General features: G+C 39.1%; 1 protein-coding gene across 3 annotated transcripts in view; it reads right to left on the bottom strand.

Annotated features, from left to right (window-relative positions):
• The window catches only part of SLC16A9 (solute carrier family 16 member 9), a 57,669-nt gene that overhangs the window by 29,184 nt on the left and 3,788 nt on the right, over nucleotides 1-24,697 (bottom strand). Inside the window, exons 2-4 of one of the 3 annotated variants that reach the window (XM_046654104.1) lie at nucleotides 10,145-10,219; nucleotides 9,206-9,441; nucleotides 4,400-4,632 (exon numbers count right to left, since the gene is read on the bottom strand). In XM_046654104.1, coding sequence (XP_046510060.1) covers nucleotides 4,400-4,595 — 196 coding nt within the window. In that variant the 5' untranslated portion in view covers nucleotides 4,596-4,632; nucleotides 9,206-9,441; nucleotides 10,145-10,219. The remainder of the gene's footprint in view (nucleotides 1-4,399; nucleotides 4,633-9,205; nucleotides 9,442-10,144; nucleotides 10,220-24,697) is intronic. The other 2 variants (XM_046654106.1, XM_046654105.1) reach the window with 2 other exon arrangements.

Below are 24,697 nucleotides of genomic sequence, written 5' to 3'. Positions count from 1 at the left end.
CAAACAAATAATTCAGACAAGAGGAAGAAGTATTTTCTCCTCAATTACTCAAGTTTCCAAGAGAAAGAATTAAGAATATGAACAGTGTGAAGTCCATAACTACATGCTTGCATAGTTCTACTAGGCTACTATGACCTACTGTCAAAATCTAGATTTGTCAGAGACAAGGGGTGGGCCTTTAAATTCTAGATGCTTAGGCACAATCTTTTTAAGGGTACGCTTTTTTTCGTGAGGAAGATTGGCCCCGAGCTAACATCTTTTGCCAATCTTCCTCTTTTTTTTCCTCCCCAAAGCTCCAGTACATAGTTGTATATCCTAGCTGTAAGTCATTCTAATTCTTCTATGTGGGATGCCACAGCATGGCTTGATGAGCAGTGTGTAGGTCCATGCCCAGGATCTGAACCAGTGAACCCCAGGCTGCCGAAGTAGAGCATGTGAACTTAACCACTTGGCCACGTGGCTGGCTCCCTCAGGTACAATCTAGACAAAGTTCCAACTCTCCCTCCTGCCTATCCTACTAGACATGTGTTTGTCTTTCATCCTGAAGGGTCCCTTTCTTTTGTGGGTTCTACAGTTTGGTTAGAACTGCTTGGGAGAGTAATTTTACTTGCAGGTGATTCTTGTTCTCTAATAACAAATATTTGTTGAACACTTACCATATGCCAAACATCATCTCAATTATTCTATACAACAATCATATAAGGTAGGTACTTTCATTAGCTCCAAATTAAAGATGAAGAAACATGCTTAACAGGTTAGAAAAACCAGAGCTGAGGTGCCACTCTTTCTCTTAGAGAATGTGCTTTGTCTTGGGTAGGTCACTAAACCTTGACAATGACACCTACCTCAGTGCATTGTTAAGAGAATCAACTAAGATCAATTAAGTGAAAGTGGCTGGTATTGAACTTAAGGCACAAGTACACAAAAAGCAGAATTTGTATGTTGCTTGGCAAATGTACTTATTCTGCTGTGCCTTACTCAATTATAAAACTCCTGAGGTTGGATCAGAGACCTGATCAAGGATGACACCTACCATGCCTTCTCTGGACAAGACTGGGTAAAGAAAGCAAATTCATGTTTCTCAGATTTGATATGGTCTACCTATATCAGAATCATCTGGGGAACTAATTAAAATGCAGATTCCTGGGATCACCCCTGGCCCCACCCTACTCACTGATGGGTAGGAAACTGGCTTTTTAGACAAGCTCAAGTAATTCATACATACTCCTGAACTTAAGAGCAACTTTGTATAGACATATGTGTGTGTGTGTGTCTGTGTGCATGTGTGTGTATAATCTCATCTTTTGTCAAAAAGAAATATGTATGTAAATATGTATACACATATGTATAAATTGTCTTTCATCAAAAATGATGCAAAGATGTCCATTTATGTATTTTCTTCACCAGAACCAGGGTAACTGGACAAAATTTATTTTTCATGATTTATATGACATGAGCAGCGCCACACCTAAGCAGAAACCTCCAATAGTTCCATTTATAAATAAATCAAAGCAAATCGTACATCAGGAAATTATCCAAAGTGCAAGACTGAAATGGTTTTAACACAGGGGTAGTTCCCATCAGAAAATGACTTTTAGGGCTTTAAAAAAAATTCACATATCTGGGCCCCACCACAGACCGACTGAATTAGAAAGTCCAAGGGTCAAATCCAGGCAATTGTATGCTGAAATTTTCTATGGATGATTACAATTACTCCCCTGGTTAAGAGCCACTGATAACCATTTGGGTCACCAACATGAGATATACTTTTCCCATTTCCAAGGTAATAGTAATCTGTTTGTTTCTCTGTGGAACAAAGTTGTCCACAAAGTAGAGAATTAACCTGGCTCACACACTGCTAGACACCTCTTGCTAACACTGTAATACCACAGCTTTCAGGATTGGTCTCTTAATTTACGCTATGAAGAGCCAAGGGAGGCCAACATCACATATGTTCAGTGGACACTAACTAAAGTGCACATACACATCCTCATACGTGATAGCTCTTCAGCCATCATTATTTTCCCACCACTTCCTCATTCTTGAACCTTTTGGTCTCCTTATTCTATCCTCATCTTTGAAAGCTTTGATTAACTGGTCCAAGTATCTCCTCATCATGGCTGATGACACTGAAGTTAAGTGACCTGTTTAAGGTCATTCAGCAAAATAGTGGTAGAGCCAGGACTTGAATTAGCCTCCATCTTCAGCCCAATGCTCCTCCCAGTCCTTGTTGTCTCCCCTGGACTTCCATGGGATGCTTATATCTCCAGCCCCTACCGGCAGGGCTGGCCTCAGAGGCTTGAGACCGATGCAGTTGCAAAGGGCTCAGCTCTTAGAAGGGCCACACACTTGGTTTACTGCTCTGCTGTTGCTCTCTTAAATTCTTAATTTTTTTTCATTTTGCACCTGAGCCTGCAAATTATGTAACCAGTCCTGCCTATAAGTAAAGGGGGCTGCTCATGTTCCTTGAGACAAAGTGATCATCCACCTAGGAACTTGGAGAAAGTATAGAGTGACAAGTTCAAATTCGAGTCTGAGAATCAGCTGTGACTGCCAATGCCCCATCCACCCTCAAGAAGATGTCAGCTTCCCTGAACTCTCAAGTCCTACCTGGACAGAGTTCATGAAAAGGAGCTTTGTTCTCTGAGTTTGTGCTAACTGAGATATCATTTCAATTGTCCCTTGTCACTTGCTGGAAATCGAGGTAATTACTTTTCTGTTTAACTTAGTATTTGTAGTAGAAATGGTGACTAATTGGAAAACATTAAAAAATTCTCTCCTTTTCCTACAAGATCATTTTCTAGAAATGAATACTTTCAAACCCCTCTATTGACATATCAATTATCATCCACTTGAACTTGGACAACATTACAAACAATCCACATTTTGAAAAACTCTTTTAAATAAATATTGGGCAAACATTTCCTGTTTCTCTTGAGCTCATAATGACAGTATTATTTTCATTTGTTTAGTTATGTTTAGTTATCTTATCTGACATGGCAAGATGATCCAGCATTGTTTTTCAAGTCTTGTTTTTAATTTAACAAGCTAATACATCAATTGGAAGCAACTGTTTTTGTTTTGTTTTGTTTTGTTTTGTTTTAAGAAGTCCCCTATAGTGATCAGGAAAGACAACATATTTAAAAGAAAGAATGACTAATGCATTTTGTTTTCATGAATGATTTTAAAGCCAAAAAATACCTTACAAATCACCACATTCAATGTCTTGATTTTCCCCACAAAATTCACATTGCGATTTGCTCAATGAATCATGTCAAGTTCACAGCACAAAGGAAGAGACCCCATTTAGGTCACCGTCTTAGCACATTTGTGCTGAAATAGTTTCAAATAAGTTAGACTGATGATCATTAAATATTACTGCAGAGTTCAAACTATGACTTCAGAAATTGAAGTGTCATACGATTTTTTTTTTTTTAAGATTTTTTAAAATTTTTTTCCTTTTTCTCCCCAAAGCCCCCTGGTACATAGTTGTATATTCTTTGTTGTGAGTCCTTCTAGTTGTGGCATGTGGGACGCTGCCTCAGAGTGGTTTGATGAGCAGTGCCATGTCCTCGCCCAGGATTCGAACCAACGAAACACTGGGCCGCCTGCAGTAGAGCTCGAGAACTTAACCACTCGGCCACGGAGCAAGCCTCCTGAAGTGTCATATGATTTTAATCCTTAAAAGGAAAATAAAAACCCCTCTGTTCTCTCTAAAGATGATAGGAAACACTATTACATCATACATAAATGTTTATGAGGAATATTACTTTTGGAGACATTATATAAAGTTCACACAAGATACACCACATATATCTTAAACATAACACTATATTAAAGTCCTTAACAGTATCATCATTGTGAGATGGGACTACTCTTTGCCATGTCAAATTTTTCTTATGAAGGTGACACAAACGTAGGACATGCGATTTGATCACAGTATATCTCAATCAGACAAGAGTAATTATGAATCATATAGAAACTGCTTCCAGGACTGCTGAACATCATTTGGTCCTCTGGTCATCAGCATTGACTGGACATACCTGGATCACTGCCCTCATCTCCTTGTTTCATTCCTATTCACAGAAGTACATATGTCTCTCACTAGACTGTGAGCCTCTTAAGGGCAGAAACAATGCGTTTGTTGTTCATCTTTTCATATCCAGCATCTAGCACGCTGCCTGACACATAGTAGCAAATGAATGGATGAATGAACAACTATCTTATAGAATACACAGATTTATTACAGTGAAAAGGTAGTGCTATAATCTCAATGAAGGCAGGAAAATACGTGTTATACTTTTAAAAAAATAGCCTCCTAAGCTTTGCAGTGTTAACGATGCAGCAAAAGTAATTAAATGACTAATGAGTAAAGACAAGCTTATATTTATCCACTTACTTGCAAGCAAGCCAACTCCACTTGCAAGGGATCCAACCCAGGCTGTTTTTCCTTTCCCTTCACCAAAAGCGTCCAGCCACTCTATGTACAAGACTCCAACAGCTAACGGGGATCCATAACACAAAAACTGAGTAAAGAAGGAGACAAGCACGATCATCCAGCCCCATCCACCATCAGGTGACTTTTTAAATTCCATTGTAAGGTGAAATCAAGGAGATGTTTCTCTGTAGGTCCTAAACAAAAACAAACAGAAAAGAAAAGCATATTTAGAGTGTGGTGGGGCACAGTATTTTGGATGAAAAATATTTCCTCCTAAATTAAAACAGAAAAGAGGTTCTCTAAAAATACACATGGAAAAGCATAAGACATCAAGTTAACTTTAAAATTTTTATTTATGATTTGAATAAGTAATATATCCACAGGGTTCAAAAACATTTTTTAATTATAAAAAGGCATAGAGTGAAAAGTCTCCTTCCCAACCTTGTCCCCAATCATCAGGTTCCCACTCAGACTCAACCACAGGAAATCACTGATTTTGATTTCTTGTCACAGGTTAGATTCCCCAGGAAGCAGACTCTCAGCAATAAGGAGGTTTATTCGTAGTGCTCTCTTCCCACGGAAGGGAATAGACAGCAGAGGGAGAGGGGAGGCTGCCGTGCGGTGCTAAGGAAGGGGATTTCTAAAGCTGGGATGACCTTTCAGAGATGCCCTGAGTTGGGCATGGGGAGCTGGCCCTTCACACCTCCATGTTGATCATTCACTGGATGCCAGACACCTAGGAAGAGGGCATGACCTTAGGTGAGATGGCTGTCTTCAAAAGAGGCAATCATTCCCCATAGGGGCTGTCAGCTGAATGCCATCTGCCAGCAGTCCTCTCAGCCACGGGGGCAAAGAACCTTTCCCTCCTGAAGTGGGGAGTGGAGGGGAGCTGACAGCACATCACAAGGTTCACCAACTTGAGAATCCTCCCAGAGTTTCTTTATGCAGACACAAGCAAAACCAAGCTAAGAGTCTTAGATTTCCCTCTTTTTCAACAAAAAGTAGCGTATTGTACATTCTATTCCAAACCTTGTTTTATTCACTTAACATCCTTGGAGATTTTTCCCTATCGATACATTGAGAGTATCCTTAGACTTTTTTTCAATAAGCACAAAATATCTCACCATATGGCTGTACACTTACCTGTTTATTTATTTACTTATTGAACAGGCAAAACATTCATATGGTTCAAAAATGAAAAAAGGACAAAAGGTATACAGTCTATATATACCTATTTCCCACCTAACTCCCATATCCTCCACAGGCAACCAACACTTCTGGTCTCTTTTATATCCTTCTAGAGGTTGTTTATGCATATATAAGATAACTCAAATATAGATTTCCTCTGGGGCTGGCCCCGTGGCCGAGTGGTTAAGATCTCGCGCTCCGCTGCAGGCGGCCCAGTGTTTTGTTGGTTCGAATCCTGGGCGAGGACATAGCACTGTTCATCAGACCACGCTGAGGCAGCATCCCACATACCGCAACTAGAAGGACCCACAACGAAGAATATACAACTATGTACGGGGGGACTTTGGGGGGAAAAAGGAGAAAATAAAATCTTAAAAAAATATATATATATAGATTTCCTCTAAATTTTTACACAAAAAAAATAGCATGTTATATACATTGGTACGTCTTGCTTTTTATCACTTGATAAATCTCTTGCAGATCTTTCATATCAACGCATAGTGAGCTTCCTCATTCTTTTCTTCCTGCTGGATTGTGTCCCAGTATAGGGCTTTCTCTTAATTCTTTAACCAATCCCTATGGCTTACAATGAAAAACAATGCTACAGTGAATAACTTTATATATACATATATCTTTTTGCATATACGCCTATCTGTTGGGTAAAATCCAAAAGAGGAATTGTTGAGTCAAAGGTATGTACATTGTAATTATAATGATAGGATTACCAAATTGGCTTCAAGGAATTGAATTGATTTATATCTTCCTCTGCAATTTGGGGTGTGTTGTGAAACTTCTGGATTTTTGCCAATTTGTTGGCTTTAAACAGTATTTCGTTACAGTTTTGACTTGCATTTCTCAGCATTCTCTGAATGCTGTGTGTGGTTGCATAGGTGAAAAGCCATTTGTAATTTCTATCTAATTCTTGGGTATATATAGATGTATTTCTGGATTTTCTATTCTGTTCCATTGATCTGTCTATTCACTCACCATTTCCACATTAGTTTAATTACTGTCTTTTTTTTTTTTGTCTTTTTAATATATTTTAAATTCTAGTGGGGCCACATTCCTTCTCTCTCTCCATCATTGCACACCTCTTTCAATTTTCTTGGCTTTTATTTACTTTTTAAAATGTACTTCAGAATCAGTTTGTCAGGTCCTAAAAGAAATCTGATGATGTTTTCACTAGGATTGAGTTAACTTTATAAATTGACTTAAGGAAAATTGATCCTTTCATGACGTCGTTAAGTCTTTCTATCTAAGAACGTGTGCCTTTCCATTTGTTCAAGTCTATTATTGTGTTCTTAATGTTTAAAGTTTTCCCTAATATTTCTTTTTATTTTATCGTTAGGTATTTTATCCTTCTTGCTAATACTATAATTGGGGTTATTTCTTGGATTTGTCTTCTGTTTGTATGTGTAAAAATTATTGATGTCTACATGTTAATTCTGTATCCCACTACCTTACTAAATTCTCATTTGCAGTAGATTTTTGGATGATTCTCTTGGGTATATACAATATACAATACAATGCAGTTACACAATCATCTACAAACAGTGATAGCTTTACCTCCTTATTTTGAATTTTTATACTTTTTTTCCCAAAGATTGGCACCTGAGCCAACATCTGTTACCAATCTTCTTTTCTCCTTCTTCTTCTTCCCCAAAGCCCCCTAGTACATAGTCGTATACTCCAGTTGTGAGTGCCTCTGGTTGTGCTGTGTGGGACGCTGCCACAGCATGGCCTGATGAGTGGTGCCATGTCGGTGCCCAGGATCCAAACTGGTGAAACCCTGGGCTGCCAAAGCAGAGTACGTGAACTTAACCACTTAGCCACGGGGCTGGCCCTGAATTTTTAATACCTCTAATTTCTTTCTTTTGTCTTTGCCATTGAATAGGGCATCCAAAATAATGTTAAATAGTAAGAGTATACATCTTTGTCTAGTTCCTCACTTTTGTGGGAATGCTTTCAAATGCACGGTGCTGCCTGTGAGGCGTAGATAGCTTTATTTCAGAAAGTGAAGAAAGGATTCATATTTTTCTATTTTTAAGTGTTGTTATAAAGAACGCTTATTACATTTTATCAAATGCATTTCTAGTGCATAGGGAGATTATGATTTTCTCCTTATAACTTTTAAGGTAAAAAATCTGCATTTTCTCCTATTGAACCATCCTTGAATTATTAGATTAAATCTTCCTTGGTTAATGTGCTATTTTGATTATGTCAGTGTATTTTGGGGGGGAATTTTTAAATTCATAGGTGAGATTTGTCTATTTTTGTTTTTAATTTTTACTTGGTTTTGGTATCAAAATGATATTTAAAAAGAATTTGGAAATGTTCCTTCTTTTTCTAAGTTCTGAAACAGTTTACATGGCCATGGATTTGGAGGCTCAAGGCCTGACGTCCCGGCTCCTAACAGGGCCTCCCACTTAATCTACACCTCCTGTGCCTCTTCACCATGCCAGGTTTACAATCAAGTGCAGCAGAGTCTTCTCGGCCCACAGATTTTGCCCAGCCATCACCCTGGCTGCAGTTTTATCAAATAATAGGTAAAGACAACAGGAATATCATTCATTCATTCATGCATGTCCCTAACTAGATGGTGAGGCATTTGGCTACCTTAAGAGAGTCATGGTTACACCCATCAATCTACCTGGGTTTCAGTAAATTTCTTCACTTTGACATTCAGAGCACTGGGCAAAAATAACACCATCACCTGCCACAGGCCTTTGTAAAAATTAACAACTTCAATATTTAATAACTGAAAACTGAAAGATGTTACAATTTGTGCACAAAACTGTAGAGTCTAAAATCCATTCTCTCAGACCACATGATTGTGTTAGCAGACAGAATGCTCTAAACTTCCAAATACCGAAATCCTTTGAGGTAATCAGATATGCCCCTTCATCAGAAGTTTAGTCTCTCCAGTACCTACACTATTGTAAAAGTAAACAACATAATTCTGGTCTTTCTAATGACAATTTAGTACTTTGCAATTCCTGTACAGAATCCCTTTTAAAGAAAATAGAGTCAACTCCCTAAACTAGCCAAACATAGCCAAACATCTAACGAGACTAAAAGGTTGTGCAAAAACAAATGCATATGAGATTGTCCTTCATTTAAATCCACAAGTTACAGCACGTCAGGAAGAGTACACATTTACATAGGTAAAGCACCAGAATCATGAATAAAGCCAGTATTTTCTAGATGAGGAAAGTGAGTGAAAGGACGAGGAATATCTCCCTTGCCAGTTTTCAAACCTAAGTCAACAGAAATGCCTTGCCTTGTCTTGCCTTAGGTGACATTCTGACACATAGGACAGGAGCCAGAGAAATTCTTCACACAGTAAATACATGGGAGAGGAAATCTTTGAAATACAAAGCTCCCATATATATCAACTCTGACTAGAAAGACAAGTTTTTACAAAGAGTTGGCTAACAGCTTCTGACCTTTAATTGTCTCATAGTTTGAGATATATGTAGTCTTAGTAGAAAATGGTGAATACCATTTAGGGATTTCTTGTTTTCTGTCAGGGTAACACCTTTCTTCTGTAATTCCCTCTATTCCTTAGATGTCTCTCACCTGCTAGTTCTCTGATATTCTATATTTTGTAATGTGATTTCACAAACAGTCTGGTCTTCATTTCCTTCCTTTTGTAATGGAACCACTTCCCTTTGGGGAACTTGTATCTTCCTTACGGGTAGAGAGTTGGTGGGACTGTTAATCAAGGTGCCTTGATCTTGACCCATACTGTGGTACTTGACCCAAATGAGGCCATCAGGACCTCTCTCCCAGGACCCTGAATCTTGAGTGAAATGCTGTAATAAAAGAAAAATATTTGGAGTTTATTGATCCCAATGGTAGTACATCATGGAGACCCTCTGACAGTTCCCACTACTTTAACTCCCTAGCAATACCCAAGCCTGGTTTATCCAGCCTTCACTCTATGAGCTAACCTAGTAAATTTGTTAAGTTAGCTAGTATTCGTTTATTTTATGTGGAACAAAATAAACATATTGAGAGTATGCAGTAATTTCAAGTTGATTATTTTAACCATCTGTACCCTACTTGGTCCCATATGGGCCAAAGATTAAGCCTAGGAGTATAGTCTATGACCACAAAATATAGGAAATACAGATACCATATCTTTTTTCCTGAATATATCAAATATATCTTTTTTTTCTGAATATATCATCTTATTAACCTTTCTTCTTCATATCTTTTGATCCAATATGATAAAATCCCTTCTCTGGTATTCTTTTAAATAAAAACTAAATTAACTGAAATTTATACTAACCCACTTACCCTAAAATTACAGAAACACAGAATTATAAAAGTGATCTTTATTCAAAAAGTCTTTTTGATCACAATTTAAACTATATTGCACTAGATACCAAAGGAAGTCAGAATAAATATAAGCCTGGCCCTTGCCCTCTAGAAGCTTATAATCCAGTTAGGAAGGTAAGATATGTACACAAGAGAGCATATGATTGAGAACCCAAGAGGTGGATAGATACTAACCGTTTAGGAATCGGAGGGAAATGAAGGCAATCAAGGAGAGAGCAGGAGTGGAAGGCCTCATGAAGTAGGTTGGTTCTAAAGAACAATGGAGAGATTTACGAAAGGGTGACTCCAGCAACAGGTACAATACAAACATGGGTGTGGAATCAGGGTAGGCCTGATAGGTTCAGTGGACAGTAAAGAGGGCAGGTCTTAGAGGGCTCACTGAGGAAAACAAGATTAGAAACATGGCACTCTCAGTTAAAATTTAAGAATAAGAAAGTGTCTCAAAAAGCCTGTGTTTATAACCCCAAGAAAAGATTCTTTTCACAATTTCCATAATAAATCCTGGCATTAATAATCCATTATATTATCTAAGTGGTGGATTTTTTGCCTAAAAGATAATAAGATCTGTAAGTACCAGAAGGTGTTGTTTTATTGGGACTAGCCTTCCATGAGTATATGCAAAGATTTGAGCTCTTATTCATACAATTGTATGAAAATATGCTTCTGGGAAACAAAAACACTGTAGTATATTCCAGTATATTCTTTGAGAATTTGGAATCTCTTTTTTTTGTTTTGTTTTGCTTTTTTTTTTGAGGAAGATTAGCCCTGAGCTAACTACTGCCAGTCCTCCTCTTTTTTGCTGAGGAAGCCTGGCCCTGAGCTAACATCGTGTCCATCTTCCTCTACTTTATATGTGGGACGCCTACCACAGCATGGCGTGCCAAACGGTGCCAATGTCCAACCCAGGATCCGAATGGGCGAACCCCCAGCTGCTGAGAAGTGGAACGTGGGCACTTAACGGCTGCGCCACCGGGCCAGCCCCTGGAATCTCTTTTAACCAGAGTGTCAAAAAACTCAGAGTCTGCATGAGGAGACATCTTACAAAACTCAAAATTAGAAGCCATTTTGAGAGACCATTTGAAAAGCAGTGTAATTTAGGGGCAGTTTTGTCACATTACAGGGTCTGATGGGATATCACAGAATTAATTTTAATTTAATAAAATAATTAAAATTATAAAATTAACTTATAATTTAAGTATATTTCTTAGCTTTAACTTAAAAATTAAATATACTCAGGGCTGGCCCAGTGGCACAGTGGTTAAGTTCACACACTCTGCTTCTGGCCCAGCTTTGCCAATTCGGGTCCCAGGCACGGACCCATGCACTGCTTATCAAGCCATGCTGTGGTGGGCATCCCACATGTAAAATAGAGGAAGATGGGCACGGATGTTAGCTCAGGGCCAGTCTTCCTCAGCAAAAAGAGGAGGATTGGCAGCAGATGTTAGCTCAGGACTAATCTTTCTAAAAAAAAAAATTTAAATATATTCCACATACTATAAATCTCTCTTGGACAGGAGAGGAGAGCTGAAATAAAACTAACCATAATAAGATATCATTGCTCAACCAAATTAGATTATCATTAGTATAAAGGATAACAAATCTCCTAAAGCCAGAATTTGTTTTGTTAGAGGGAAAGGGGAGTTCAGCAAGTTCCAAGACACTTGCTTCAGAAAACGAAAAGGAGTGTTGATGAAAGTCCACATTTCACTCACGGTAAAGCTTTGAAGCTCCAGTGGCTTAGAGTGCCTTCTGTTCTGTTCAAATAATGCCAGTTCTTTGTTATTTTCTCAACTCTGTGCTGGCTGGAAACCTCTATTCTGCCGAATGCAGGACATCAGAATTGCATGTTTGATATTTATGAACATTTAATGTTGATCCAGAAGCTTTCAGTCCCTGAACTGTAAACATACCTACTATTTTTTGCCAAATTCCAAGTGATTCACAATTGTTTGATCTTATTTTCAGTGGACAGTTCCCTCCTGCCTTTTTACCCCACCACAATAATCATTCTCTAATAACTTCTTTTTGAATGTTATCTACAAATATCTCACAAAAGATTCCTAGACATATTCTTCACTTGAATTACAGGAGGAGGTTAAAACAGCAAATTTTTCTTTGAGTCTCAATCATTACCAAATTACCTGGTGCTAAAGCACTTTATTTAGAGTCTAGGATCATGTGACTACATCCTGGGAAAAAATGGTTGATTCCAGGTTGACTTTGTCTTGATTTAGTCATCCATGAGGTGAGTGAAAAGTCTAGGGCCGGCCCAGTGGTGCAGCAGTTAAGTTTGTACATTCTGCCTCGGCGGCCTGCAGTTCACCGGTTTGGATCCTGGGTGCGGACCTATGCACTGCTTGTCAAGCCATGCTGGGGCAAGTATCCCACACATAAAGTAGAGGAAGACGAGCACGGATGTTAGCTCAGGGCCAGTGTTCCTCAGCAAAAAGAGGAGGATTGGCGGCAGAGGTTAGCTCAGGGCTAATCTGCCTCAAAAAAAAAAAGTCTAAGTCATACTGGACCTCACGACCTTCCTTCATTTCCATTTATGCCACTCTTATTTTATGGAGGGCTATAAACCACAGCCAGATGTAGAGAACTGAAACGCTCATATGTTGCTGGTGGGGATGAAAAGGCTGCAGCCACTTCAGAAAACAGTTTGAGGGGTAGGAATGGGGAATGACTGTTAAATGGTAGAAGGTTTCTTTTGGGGGTAACGAAAACGGTTTAAAATTATTTTTAAATGTTTTAAAAGTAGACTGTGGTGCAAGTTGCACAACTCCACGGATAAAACCACCTGAACCGTACATATTAAACGGGTGAATTTTATCATATGTGAATTATATCTCAACAAAGCTGTTAAAATAAAATTCCTTCAAAAGCTACTGGAAATTAGTTTCAGTTCTGACTCCTATATAGGTCACAAGTTTCACGAACTAAAGAGCAGACCTGTTCTGCCAGAGCGGTTCTAGTGTTGACATTGCTATTTGCCGGCTGCGAGTTTTGTTCCCCCCAAACATCTGTCATTTATTCGCCAGCACCACAGTTGGTAAAGGCATTCTGGGAATTGAGAAAAATCTCTTTGGGAATTGTCATAAAAATGTAGGTAAACAAATCATTCTTTGAGTGTGCTAATGAAAATGAAGATAAGCAAACAACTCTTTTGGAACTCTAATGAAATATAGGTAAACAAATATACTTTAATACACACTGAAGCTCATCTTTCAAACATTAATTAATTAAATGTCGTTTAATGGGAGACAAGCACAGGAGAGGCGGTTAAGGTGTACAAGTAATAATGCCTGTTTCTGATTCTTGAGTTGGCCTCCTACCACAGCTATTATTCCACTTCTACTTTCACTTTTCTAGTTCTAAAGTAGTTTCACTCTACAATGTTTAAGGGGTAAAAAGTGCAACATTTGCAGTCATCAGTTGCAAAAATGTCTACACAGGTGAGACGGATTTTTGACAAATTATAAACCAAAAAGCTTTAAAATAATATAAGTTCCTCTGAGTCAGAGACAGAAACTTTCAAGTGAGTCTACTCTATTTGTTGATTCATATATTAACGAACGTTGTCACATTAATGCCAAAGTTAGTCCTTTAAAAGATATAGTTGCTGGATCAGTTTTGTCCCTCTCCCATGACATTTCATAATCAGCACAGTTTAAGATTTCTCTTCTGAAGTAAAATAAATTTAGTTTTATATCAATGTCATTTTATAAAAGAAAAGAAAAAGAACCCACCCTCTTGTCCTTCTAAATAAACTATTAAAACTTTCTGTAAAATCATACTGAGTCATCCTCATTATATGTATTTCTCTATTTATAATTCTATAAGAATTTTTTACAATATGAAATAGCTATAAAGAAATCATAACTTTAGTATAACTGTGAATCCAATTGTGGTGGTGTTAATAAGATTGTCTTAGAAGTCAGAGAAGACTAAGTTACCTCAGACTCCTGGCATATTAAATGTTGAAGGAAAACAAAAGCCAAAATGAGTCTGTAAAAATCAAGATATCTGTTAAACATTTACACTGTCAAAATTAATGCTATCAGTCAAAAAAGTGGAAACCACCCAAATGCCCATCAACTGATGAATGGATAAATAAAATGTGGTATATCTACACACTGGAATATTATTCAGCAACAAAAAGGACTGAAGCACTGAGACAGGCCACAACATGGACGAACCTTAAAAACACCATGCTAAGTGAAAGCAGCCAATCACAAAAGACCACATATTTTATGATTCCATTTACATGAAACTTCCAGAATAGGCAAATCTTTAGAGATGGAAAGTAGATTAGTGGTCGCCTAGGGCCAGGATGTTTGGGGGGAAATGGGAAGTGACTGCTGATGGGTATGAGGTTTCTTTTGGGGGTGATGAAAATGTTTTAGAACTGATTGTGGTGATGGTTGCACAAGTCTGTGAATATACTAAAAGCCATAAAATTGTACACGTTAAATAGATGAATGAGGGGTCGGCCCTGTGGCCGAGTGGTTAAGTTCATGAGCTCTGCTTCGGCAGCCCAGGGTTTCGCAGGTTCAGATCCTGGGCACGGACATGGCACCACTCATTAGGCCACGCTAAGGCGGCATCCCACATGCTACAACTAGAAGGACCCACAAGTAAAAATACACAACTATGTACTGGGGGAGCTTTGGGGAGAAAAGGAAAAATAGAATCTTTAAATAGATGAATTATAGGGTATGTGAATTGTATTTTAATAAAGCTGTTATTAAAAAAATTAATGTAAACCCAACTATATTAATTTTTCAAAATTCATCATATTGTCCACTTATAATTATTGTATTTTATTGTATGTAAATTATACCTCAATAAAGCTGATTTATAAAGCAAAAATAAAGCTATAAACACACACATGGTTACAATCACCATATATACAGCCTGATTTGGAGCTAAAATCAACAATATCTTTACGAGGCCTTTCGTAGATGTGCAGCCCCTCCCCGAGGCCAGCGGTCCTCCCCACTCATGCCCACACACCTCCCCACAGACACTCCCAGATTTTTAACCTAAACAGGTCTACAGTAGGGCAATAAAATCAGGAGATTATGTGTTGTTTATTCCATTGTAGTGTGGCTCCCCAAAGGAGCAAAGGAGAGCAAAGCTTCTCCTCGCGAGCAGAAATGACTACACGTCATAAAAGAAGTGTCTAACGACTGAAAACAAACATAAATTCAGGGTTTCTGAAGTAAACATCAGTGATCTTTGGCTGCTTTATGTACATATAGAAGAAGGATGTAAAGAAAATGATAGGGAGCGAGTTAATAATATATTCAATTGCTTGATAGCTTCCCTTTAATCTTCTTAGTTTTACCGTAAAGATGAGGTAGAAAGGAAGAGGGAAAATTTTTCTAGTGTCTGGTTCCAGAATGGCAGGAACTGAGTAATGATTAAAATCATGAGCTTTGTTCTTACATGCTTTTCTGGGTTCCGAGCCAGACTATGCTATTTGCTATGTTTTTGAGCCAATTACTTAATGTCTGAGCCTCAGTTTTCTCATCTGTAAAATGAGATGAAAATGAATTTAAAGTGCAAAGCTCAGTGCCTAGCACACAGTAAAAATGTTAACAAATGTTAGCTATTACTTTAATAACAGTAAGGGATTTCTGCTAATTTGATAGTTACTTTCTAAGGAATAGTTACTAGTTACACCACAGTTCTTCAGCAAGCAGTTACTGAATCATTTATAAATTTAGGGCTTCCGAGAATTTTTAATCTTTAGTTATTTCTTAATACTTAGCATATTTAAACCAAGATCTGGAGATTGGCAGATTGCGATTTGGAATAATTCAAAAGTGATGTTTACTCCTACGATTTGGTTTCCTTTCAAGTTTCAAGTTCAAGGCCTAAGCATTTTTAGTGTGTTAGGAATCTCAGAATTTGCCTTTTTAAAAAGTCAACCTGCGATTCTGAGCCAGGCCATCCACAGATGCACTCTGAACAACGCTGCCCAACCTCAGTGGTTCTTGACCCCTATTGCGCTGGAATCATCTGGGGAGCTTTTAAACATCCCTGATGCCAAGCCCCGGGTGAGCCTGACCCTTCTGTCATTCTAATGTGCAGCCAGGGCTGAGAATCATTGCCCTATAGCACAGAAGAACAACTCCTGACCAACTGTGCCATCTTCTGTCCCAGTGGAGGAAGGACACAGGTGAGGGAGGGAAGACGATAGAGGCAGTTAGGGGTAAAGAAGGGGACTGGAGCAAGTGGAAACTCTTCTGCCCTGAGTCCACCCACCCCAGTGCAACAGCCAGCACTTGGCGGTTCTTTTAGCTGTACCTGTCATCCACACTGTCAAGAGCAAAGCTTATTTACCCCCTAAAATCTCTATTGATCAGCACATCTAGGATTCCAATAGCAACAAAAGCAAAACTTCTGATAGGAGTGATGACCATGGCACAAGTTATTTTCTTGATTCTCTATAAAATGTTTGGGAAAATGCAGAAGGGAATCATTGTGATACGAAATTTAAAAGATGGTTACATCCATTTATCTGCAGATTAGCAAAACTCTTTTTAATGAAAATAGGAAAAAGTGTTATCAAACAACTCAAAAAAATAACTCTAACGCGCTAACTCACCTAAGTGAATTGGAAGGTTATAGAAAAGTAAGCATCTCTCTCTAAAGATCAGAACTTTACAAGAGAGCAGAATAATTGGACCTTCTCAGGAGAGCACGATATTTTTCTAAGCACCCTGGAGCAAAAAAGGAGAACAAAGGAATGGAGAGTTGCCTGCTCCCTCCTCACTGTGACATTTGGCTCTGTCCCCACTGGTAGAGGCAATGCTATTAACCCCCACAGTTTGACATGGCAAACCCCCAAAATTTGTTGGCTGGTGTTCGGCTAGAGAATGAGCACAGTTTCACCCTTGCGGCTCCAGAGAGAGCAAGCACACACCACTGCCAGCCAGAAGAGAGGAGAGTCTTTTCCTGTCTCTTTCCCATTGTCCCAAATGGCCAAGCCTGGGCACACAGCCTCTAAAGAATCACTCAACCACCCATAATGCCATCCTTCTGCTGTACAGCAGCCCAGGAAAAGACCTGGGGAGGAGCAGCTGCAAGAACCTCCAGGCAGCCAATGCCAAAATGGCCGCCCCACCTCTCTGGGTCCAAGCCACATGCCCCAGCCACCAGCTACAGTCTCCAACAGAACAGGCATAGGGTTGGCAGGCAAAACTCAGAGATTCTAATGATGAGGATAATGTTGATGATGATGGTGATAATTATAATAAAGCTGTCAACATGAGGATGGAGTCAACTTTAATTTGTTCAAATTAGCAAAACAACCTCCCAATTTGGAGAAGGTATTGGGGAGGAAGCTAGGATCTTTTGGTAATGGCATGATATGGTCCCAAAGAATAGTTAGTAGAATTTCTACCTTTCTGCTATGTCAATAGCTACAGTTTCATACAAGCACACACACAGTTATTTATATCTATAAACACGTGAAGATATGTATTCTAGAAAATTTAGCATAAGGAATAAGAGCATGGGCTTGGTGCACATCCCAGCTCTGATACCAGCCAAGAGTTGTGATCTTCGCAAGTTACTTAAATATCTCTGCACCTCACTTCCCTCATCTATGAAGTGGGGGAATGAATAGTACTTACTTCATCAAACTGTCGTGATGATTGAGTTAGTTTATATAAAGCCCATAGCCCAGCGTCTGGCACACAGTCATCTCAGCATAAGTGATCATTACTTTTTATCCTTTTAAACCTAATGGATTGTTATAAAAATTTGCTTTTTTATCTTGACATAGATCCCCTCAAAATCTGAAAGTATTAGCCCCACAAATACAGCTGGCCAGAACATCCACGACTCTCCTCCTTTCCTGCCACAAAAGCACACGCACACGCATGTGCGCACACACACACACACACACACAATTATTACCAAATTCCTACCTCCAAAAAAACGATAGGCGCTGGAACTGGCATTTTCAACAACTCGAATAATTTCCTGACAGTAAGAAAAAGTCAGCAAATGGGAAGAGGGAAGTCTCAGTGAGGAAAGACCACAAAGACAACAATGGTATGCTCTTAGGTCACCAAGAGCCTTCAGGTCACCAACAGCCAAGAGAAGATGAAGCAAAGAGGCACCAAACTCAAAACAAGGTTTGCCTTTGCTTCCTTTCCGTCATTCTTTCTTCCTTTCCCTTCCTTCCTTCCTTTTCTTCTCAGCTCAGGAAACTACAGAGCCTACAAGCACCCCTTTCCCAGAGGCTGCTGTGCAGTTATTAGGGTACTCATTGGCAGAATGGAGGTGAGAATTCATCATCAAAGTTGACAAGGGCTACACACGACTTTTCAAAATCGGCTCCTTTGTCTCTGAAGCATTGCGTGAAGTCAAGTCTGTCTGTCATTCTTCAGACCCCAGTTTCATACTCTCTCCCCAGTTCAAAGAGACCCCACCCTTATTCCAAAGACTCCTAAGATCTTCCTTTCTAAACTAGTTCTCAAGAAAAGGTGGTAACTCTGTGTGCATCAAAAAAGCAAATGAAAGACCCCATTTTAAGGTTGTATCTCCACATGAGCGTGTTTCCAATCATCAGAGCATACATGAAGACCTGCAGGGGGTTTCAAATCCAGCTGTACAGTAGAATCACCTTGGGGGCTTACATATGACCAATGCCTGGGCCCATGCTGGACCCAGTAATACAGGATCCCTGTGGTTGAGGCCAGGTTGCTAAAGGGCTCCAGGTGATTTCATTGTGTGGTTATTGAGCAAAAGGAGTGGACTACAGGCCATCTTAAATAAATGCAAGTCCTCGTGTACAAGCATAAAATGAAAGACTTGACGGCTTTTAGTTATTTAAATTGATCATTTTTTTAACCCACTTGAATCATGGCTATGGAAAAATATTTCAAATGTCCTTAAATCCCTATAGTGAAACCATCTTTTCTTAGGAATTCCCTAAACAGTGGAATTAAATTTTTCTAAGGATTAAATATACTATTACTTAACTATATCATGGAATAACTTTTAATTACCATTTTCTATTAACACTTTCTAGGTATCAGACACAGTGCCAAGGACTTTCAAATGTTATCTTTTTAATCTACACAAAGCTCTATGAGGTAGGTATTAATAATCGTCAGTCTACCCCAGTGTCCACAGGCTTTTTACTACATTCTATTTAAGCCTCTCTCCGTTTAACCCAGGAGTTATCACTTCATGCGGGTTCATAAAGGGTCACTATGGCTGCATTCTTTTACTTTGGGAAGTTGATTATAAACTTTTTTTTAATGAATGCACCTTGATTTTAAAACTTTTTTTAATGGATACTTTTAATACGACTCAACTTGTTGACATCATTCAGGGGCTTATACTGAACAAACTGATATCTAAATAATATTTATTATACTCTGACCACTTCAGACCTTTGAGTATAATACACAGAATATTATGGTCTCCAAATCTCCTTTAGCCTTTATTCTTTTTTTTTTTCCTTTGGTGAGGAAGATTGGCACTGAGCTAACATCTACTGCCAATCTTCCTCTTGTTGCTTAAGGAAGATTGTCCCTGAGCTAACACCTGTGCCACTCTTCCTCTATTTTGTACGTGGGATGCTGCCACAGCATGGATTGATGAGCAGGGTGTAGGTCTGCACTTGGGATCTGAACCCACAAACCCCAGGCTACCGAAGTGGAGAGTGTGAACCCAACCACTACGCCACCGGGCCAGACCCCTTTAGTCTTTATGCATCAAAGTCTTTACCAAAGACATTTCTATTCATTTCATAAAAGCTTTTTAATATTCTCGTAGCACAAAAGACACTAAACACTACTAGTTAAATCAACATATATTCAGAGCCGACATTAATCACTCTTTCCTGTATGCTTCCACGATATGTTGCTTACACCTCTCTTTTCTTATTTCACTCTGGCAGGCATTATAATTAGCCATTGACTCGTCTTTCTCCCTTTCTCTTCACTACACTGAAAATTCCCTGGGATCAAGGCACATCTTATATGCTTTATGTTCTTTCCATATCTATGCATATAGTAGGCACTCAATAAATGTTTGTTGAGTTTAATAGAAAAGAGTATTAAGCTACAGTTTGGGAAGCAACACAAAGTGGTGTCTAGAGCAGTGTTGTTCAAACTCTGCCTCATGGGTTGTGAAATCAATTGTGGACTGTGCACAGCACTTTGTAAAACTGGAATTTAGAACAGAATAAAATAAATGAGAATAGAAAACATAAGAGCACCCTCAGCATGATGGTAAGGGTTCAGCATTATTTTGAGTTCAATGCTATTTCAGTCTTTATATATGTGCCTGAGTACGTGTACAGGGCCAGGCTGTAAAATACATTTTACTGTGGGTCACAGTCAAAACACTGAAAGTCCCTGGTCTAGAACACAGATCCTGGAGTCATTTCTCCTGGGTTCATAGTTAAGGCTCTGCCATCAGCCATGTGACTTTAAGCAAGTTAACAAACTTCTCTATTTCTTCATCTTATAAAATAGGAATAGTAAGAACTCCTTCCTCTCAGGATTTTTATGAGGAATATAGAAATAATCTCTATGAAGCACTAGGTATGGTCCTTGGCATACAGTAAAAGTTCATAGATATTGTTGCATCTTCTAAAGGCTTTTTCAGAAGAACCTGAAAAAGTCCTCTCCCTGCCTCCACTTTCTCACCTCCTAATCATTCCCCAGCTCAGTGTTTTCTGGCTGTCATGCACCCAAACAAGAAAAGTCTTCTCCCTGTGGTGCCCCCTACCTCCTCATCACTGAGCCACTGCACCCCCCTCAGCCTTGATACTGTTTACCTCTCTCTTCTTCTTTGCAAACCGCTGCCTCCTTAACTCTCCTGAGCCCACTCCCACATGACTCCCCACAGGCTCTCTCTAGCCTCATCAAATGATCACAGATATGCCAAGGGCAGAGTCCAAAGTCTCCATTCTCAGGCCAGACCTCTCTTCAGAACTCCAGATCCACATTTCTAACCAATTTCTCACCATTTTCTATGTCAAGAGCTCATCTGCATGTGCTCAGGCCCCTCACACTCAACATATTCATAATTCTTCCTCCTGAATTTCACGGGGAAAACTAACATCACCATACCTCCATTTGCCCAAAAGCAGAAAGCCCCTTTCATCCCCTCCCTGTTCCTCCTCTCCAGCGTCCCATGTCAATCAGGAACACGGTCCTGCAGACAAAGAGCTCTGCAATCAGACTCTTGCTCTCCATCTTCTCTGCAAATCCCTGGACAGTCACAGCGCCTACTGATGGATCCCTCTGCTTGCAGTCTCTTCCTGCTGCAATGCATCTGTCAGGCGGCCGCTAGAGCCATCTTTTCAAACCATGCTTCTGATCATCTCAACTTCTGCTTCCAACCTTTCAAATCTTTCAGTGGTTCCTCACTGCTCACAGTTTACCCATTAGCAGACAACAAGTTTTTTCTTTAATTTATTATCATAAATGCACAAGAAAATCAAAGATGATTGTTGCTGCTCTGATGGAGCTTACAGCCCTCCATCAATCAATGTTATTCAACACTTATAAATAAAAATGAAAAAACTGGTTTTCCAAATCCATGTTTTGTCCACATGCTATTAATATTTAGATCTTTAAACACTCAGCTAGTTATCTGATTCTTTCGGTTTTTGTCTAAAGATCTACAACAATCTGGCTCCCAACCCCACACCTCTCTAGGACGTCGCACAAACCTGTGTTCCCCAGGTCACTGTCACAATTCAGCACTTAAGCCAGACTCTTTCCCTCCTCCATGCCTTTGAGCCCTCAGTTCCCACCAGCTGGTAGAGAGGGCTGTAATGCTTTCTCCAATCAGCCTCCTGACAAACTCCTGCTTTTCCTTCACGACTTAGCTCAAAGTCTTGGGCTACTTGATGCCATCCTGACTCTCCAACAGTTAGTCATTCCTCCTCACAGGGCTCACACCGATTGGGCAGCCTTGCTATTACCACATTTATCATAATATATTGTTATTATTTGTTAAGGTATCTAACCCATAAGCCTCGCCCATATCCCCAGCACTATGAATTGTGCTTGGCACATAATAAAAACTCAATAAATCTTTATGAAGTGAATGAAGGAATGCATAGAAAACATTCTTACCTAAATCTCCTGTATATTGATTAATCAAATATCTTTCATTCAACAAAATGAATCGAGTGCATTTAGAAGGTATTATGGAGTGATGGCAATGTGGTCCCCACCTCCATGAAACTTAGAGCCTGCTTCCATCATCGAATCTGAAGGACTACCCAAATACACGGGTAGAAATACAGAAATTGATTTTTTAATCCAAATTTTTTACCAATATAACATCAGATGGTATCTCTCGAATAATCAGATAATTACCTGATTCTTTTAGACTTTGTTTTAAATGTTAAACATCCAAACACAGTTAATGTACCCTCTGAAGTACAAGGAAATGTGACATCGCTAGAGCCAGGACAAGGACAAATGGTAGCTCAGAGCCTTCTGTTTGTCTTCTCACAGTCAGCTCAGTCACAATAAGGTATGTGCTTTCTCTGAACATGCCAATCTTGTTTTATTTACTCAGATGCTTCCTTCTCATTGTTAATATCTACTCTGAGCTCTTCAGACACAGTCAGTCCACTTGTTTGTAAAATAGCTCATTGATATAAAATGAAGAACACATCCTAGCCAGTCAAATTCAAGAATCCAAGCTTTAAAAAAAAATTTTATATTAAAGAATTTTAGTGCATAGTTCTCCTAGGAGTCAGAGTTATTCAAAATAATGTGGAATTGGATTCATATGCAAATCCATTACTTTCGTTTTCATTTTTATCTTTTGGATCCATATAAATATACTTAAAAAAAAAAAAACTAAACTGCTGTATTAACGCAGCTCATCAAAGCCTAACTCAACTTATTCACCTAGCTGCAATTCAAGGACATCCCCAAAGAGCTCTATGTTTGAGAAGACAGACAGACTACATGGTGAAATCTTGCCAGGGTAAAGATGATGAAGATTTCTTCGTCTGAGCACCATAAGTCAAGTCTATAAATACACCTTGCCCAAGTAGAAACCAGGATCAATTTCCTAGCTGGTTATTACCTCACAGTGGGGTGAGAAGGAAGAGCAGGAAGGAAAATGTTTAGAGAAACAACTCTAGGTCCTGGAATTAAACCACACTAATTGTCTCTGAAAGGGATAATTAACACAAGTATTTAACTGCTAAGGCCTCTGAATTATATCAACAGCATGTTCACTGAAACAGGACATCTTTTGACCTTAAAGGCCTTATAGGTCTATCATAGTCCAGCACTTGCCAAAGAGCGCCTCCAAAGCTCTCATATTTTAGATATGGCGAGTACTAGAATATGTTTTAGCAAAGGGGAAGATATGGGTTAGAGATAAAACGGATTGAGTATAGGATCATAGAAGTTGAAGCCAGAAGGAACCTTGGAAACGATCTAACAAATTGGCAGCACTCAGGCCAAATCTGATCTCTAGATCTCCAGAGGTGTTTTGTCTGGCCCACCCAATTTTTATTTTACTTTCAGAAATTTTGAGTGAATTGTCAATGTTTTAAAACTGGAAGAGTTCACATAAAAATCTGAATTTCCATATTGTATTGAAAAATCAGAAGATCTGGCAACAGTGGGCCCTCCTTCTTATCTAACAATTGGCTGGAACTGAGTAACTCTGGCCATCAGTGCATGGGCACGTTCACTCCAGTTCCTTCCACTCCCTAGTGTCTCCCTGACACAGGACAAAGGTTGACTTGCTTTTAGAGTTTCACCTGTGCTCTCCCCACCCTCCAACCCTAGTCTGCTCTGGTCATTTATGATGCCTGTTCCCCCTGGGTGAATCTTGTAAACTTGCCACCAGCAATTTTATCAACTCCTCAGTTTCTTCATCTGTATGAGAAAACTGAGGTTTAGGGAGACCAGAATCAAGACTCCTTACTGACCAATCCAGCGAACAGCCAGCCTATTTCCAAGTCCTGCTCCCAGGCTCAGAAGAGAAAACAGAATTTGTAAACCATTCAGAGTCTGAGAAAACATGAAAAGATCTAGAGATTTAATAGTTAAATGTAGGCAAAATGAGGGCCTGACACTTAGATACAAGTTGATATGATCATCTTCCTGTATCCCACACTCTTATCATGCTCCCTAGACTGCCAGGCTCTTGTTTCAGTTTATCTCTATCCCACACAACCCATAGCCCACAAAGCTTGGCCCAAGTACTAGTTCTGGTGAAAAAATCTACGATGATGCTATCTACATTGGTGTGTCCTTTTGCTTAGTATATGTTTTGCATAATTTGTACATGATTATGTAGAATCCAGTTTTTTGTCTGAATACACACATTAGTATGTCATGTACAAACTAGTATATTTGCTATATCACTTTCAGAATAGAAAAATCAAGACACATAACAACATAGATGGGATTCTGAAATACGAAAAGATCTGGTGCATTTGAGGGTTTATTGGGAATAATGAGAAGAATACTTGAAACTGACAGTCTTTAAGAGAATCTGGCAGGTCTGGTCTTTGTGTTCAATGCTGTCACATTTACTAATGTTTTTCTCATCCCACATCCCATCTCTTCTCAAAGAGCTTAAGGGCTTCTTTTGAGTGGGTCATAAAAGTACAAGATGATATAACAGTTTGAAGATGTGTTACAGCATTGTAATATGTCCCATCATTGAATCTGTAAAGTACAATTAATCAGAACAATGGGTAAT

Source organism: Equus quagga, chromosome 2 (assembly GCF_021613505.1).
Source record: "Equus quagga isolate Etosha38 chromosome 2, UCLA_HA_Equagga_1.0, whole genome shotgun sequence".
Lineage (NCBI taxonomy): Eukaryota > Metazoa > Chordata > Mammalia > Perissodactyla > Equidae > Equus > Equus quagga.
The sequence above is the reverse complement of the archived record's forward strand: the minus strand, read 5'-3'. Positions and strand labels throughout refer to the sequence as shown.